At 41.3% G+C, this 3,340-nt stretch overlaps 1 protein-coding gene across 1 annotated transcript in view; it reads right to left on the reverse strand.

Moving 5' to 3' along the window:
• Positions 1 to 1,442: 1,442 nt before the first annotated feature.
• The window catches only part of LOC118417879 (galanin receptor 2b-like), a 7,917-nt gene continuing 6,019 nt past the window's right edge, over positions 1,443 to 3,340 (reverse strand). The window contains exon 2 of the mRNA XM_035823630.1: positions 1,443 to 2,010. Within this exon, the coding sequence (XP_035679523.1) occupies positions 1,570 to 2,010 (441 nt within the window). The 3' untranslated portion in view covers positions 1,443 to 1,569. The remainder of the gene's footprint in view (positions 2,011 to 3,340) is intronic.

The following is a 3,340-nucleotide window of genomic DNA, read 5'->3' on the forward strand; positions in this document are numbered from 1 at the left end:
AGGACAGGCGTTTGACATCATATACACCTCGGGGCGGGTCATTAACCCTTAATTGACAAACCCGGCGGCAAGAGTAAAGCACCTATCACACATAGCCGACCATCAAAATGCAAAAATATACCGGACATGCAGTCACTCTCTCATTGGCTACACTGCTAATTGCCATTCTCTCATTGGTTGAACGGCTAATTATGATTGACAGGATGGGAGTGACATTAACGTTGTAAGCAGCTGTAGGATCTGTTATAATAGTACCGATCACACTGAATGGCTTACGGAGACAGCTGTTACTTTAGTTGGAGCCAAGCCAAAAGATCCGTTATTCTCACGGATAACGTATGTACTATTATTCACTGACTGACCTTTACTTTAGCAAGCCCGACGATGTTGCCAGCAAAATGTGTACACTTCTGGCATATTAATTGGGTTGAATCTATCTACATCTTCAATTGTTAACAATATACGAAACGGAGTATATATTGTATATTGGCAGTGAGTAATACATCGTTTCGATAGAGAAAATATGAAAATTTTGAGTAGGTGTTTTATAAATGGCACGCTTCAGAATATGTTGCGGTTAATATATTTCAATTGTAGTTTTTGTTATTTTATTACATTTTTAATTGTATGAGTCCTGGAAATTAGCTCAATCTGAGCAAAAGATCATCCCAAGAAACTCAACACAATTGGCTATAATTTGAGGTTCGAGAAAATCTAGCTTTTTAGATTTTGATCTAAATCATTTGGCAACAGTACTGTTTGCACACCCATTCCTCTAGGGCGGCGACTTCACTGCAACCTTGCTGTGACCTGACCTAAATTTCGACACTCAATGTATCTCATAAAAAAACACGAAATGTTTTTACGATTTGTATGTTTTGTTATCTTGTTATCTTTTCAGGCATGCTTTGCATGATTTACAATATGCGAATTCAAGCCTTAAGATTTGTTCACATGTGCGCATACCGTATATATTCAAGTCCGTTTGAAGTCAATATGGAAGTTTCAGCCTATATCAGGCTCCACAGGTCGCAGGAAAAATAATAGAAATTTGACAAATACAGCCATATAACATACAAGTGGAGTTAGCTGGATGTAAACCTTACTCCTTGGACAACTAATTCCTCTGGCATGTTATGTTTTTATATTTGTTCAATTTCTACTATTTTGCCAGTGACCTGTGGAGCCTGGTAGAGGCTTAGAATTCTATACGGACTTCGTACGGACTTGAATATATACGCACGAGTGAACCCGGCTTGATACCCTGTCACATTATCCACGATCTTCGGGCGTATCGATTGAAGATCGGCCATATCTAAGATCGACAGAGGGTTACGCGTATTTTTTTACCTGAAAACCGTCCCTGTCACATATAAGCCATACTTTGTACCTTGTACAATAAAGTTATTATTAAAAGCGAGGCTCGGGCGATTGTATGCCGTCGTCCGATCGATTTTCGTCAAATGTGACAGGGGTATTACACAAATCCTATTCGGGTCGCAGCGAGTTCGCAGCGCGATCGCCGTCTAGTACGAAAATGGGGACTTGGATATGAACAACTCGTTTCGTTCATCTACACGCCAACTCCCCCACACCGTGTCGGAACTCCGACGAGAGGAAGGCGTAAATAATCGGGTTAACGCACGAGTTAACATACGCCAGGCACATCGCGAGCAGGTTAAAGGCATAGGTCGGGGGCGTGAAGGGGAAATTACCAAAGATCACCCACATGTTGAGGATGTGGTGCGGCAGCCAACACATCCCAAACACAACCACGACCACGATGAGCATCTTGGTGACCTTCCTCTTGGCGCGGTTGGCCTGACTGTGCTTGGACATCCCGTTGAGTTGGCGGACGACCAGGTAGTAGCAGCTGGCGATGATGACCAGTGGCACGATGTAGCCCAGCACGAAGAGGGCGACCAGGTAGGCCGGGCGCTGGGCCTCCAGGTCGTCCCACTCCTCTACGCAGAAGTCGCCGATCTCATTGTGGTCCTGGCCGTCGATGACCTGACAAATATACAACGAGAGCTATCTATTAGACTAAGTCAAAAATCATGACCACAGCATGTCTAGAACACAAGATGTCAAAACCAGAAATTCAGCTGCAGTACCATAACAAGTTTCTGGCCTAGGTGATTCAATATCTAATTATTTTGAGGACCCATGAAGATCTACCCGCAGTGCCAAATATCAAGACAGTTTATCCAGGTATTCTTGAGTTATCGTGTTCACACACACACACACACAGAGAGAGAGAGAGAGAGAGAGAGAGAGAGAGAAAACACACACACAGAAAACACACACGCAAAAAGTGTGGCAATTAAAATTATTGCCATAGCGACGGTTTTAATGTTTATAAGTTTTATAGATTGTTGTTGTTAATGGGTTTTAATAGTCGTATTCCATTCGTCTGGCGATGGATGTTCATAGAGCATTGCTGTCAAAGGGGGTCCCTTGTGAGTGAAGGGTGAACTAATGTAAATGCTTCGATTTTACAAATCAGGGCCTCATTTTACTCTAGCTAAATAACAATATGCTAAAAAAGGGTTTCGGCCAGTATCGATATCATATAGATATATAGATAGATAAAAATATTTTTCTACTGAATTAATTGTGTTTGTCATGAATTATGCAAATAAGGCCCTCATTTGCATAAACTATATAACTTGATCATCTCCAACAGACATGCGCAATATATGTTAGCATTTTCTCATTAATTATGCAAATAAGGTATTTATCTATCAATATCCTTCTCTTTCTCAGTTACAAAGGTCACATGTTGTAATGGTCCTTTAATTGAGCTGAGCATGTTTAGACAATTTCCCAATTTATTATGCAAATTAGCTTCCACTCTGCATAATTCTTCATAATTAATATGCAATTATATTAACCATCACGTAACCTATCCACATATCAAAAACCATAACAATCCGTCAACCCCTTCTTTGGCTATTCCCTTTAATAGTCTGACACCTAAGTCACCTGTCCTGCAGTTCCAAAATAAGCCGCTAGGGGGCCCAAACCTATACCACTTACTTACAGCATCAAGAGCTGTCAACCACTTAAGATTCATAGCCGCAGCATGTCCAGAACTCGAGGTATCAAACCAGGAAGTTCTGCTGCAGTACCGTAGCAGGCCAATAGGAAGCCAAATTTAAAAATCTTATCGTTTCCAGGTCTCAACAAGACCTACCCACATACCGAATATCAATACAATCCATCCAGGCGTTCTTAAGCTATGGTGATCTTGTACAACCGGCACACACCTACAAACGCTAGCCAAAATATAACTTTCTTGGCGAAGGTAACTATCACATCGCTAACATTTTATTGCTAT

This window comes from Branchiostoma floridae, chromosome 6 (assembly GCF_000003815.2).
Source record: "Branchiostoma floridae strain S238N-H82 chromosome 6, Bfl_VNyyK, whole genome shotgun sequence".
Classification (NCBI taxonomy): Eukaryota; Metazoa; Chordata; class Leptocardii; order Amphioxiformes; family Branchiostomatidae; genus Branchiostoma; species Branchiostoma floridae.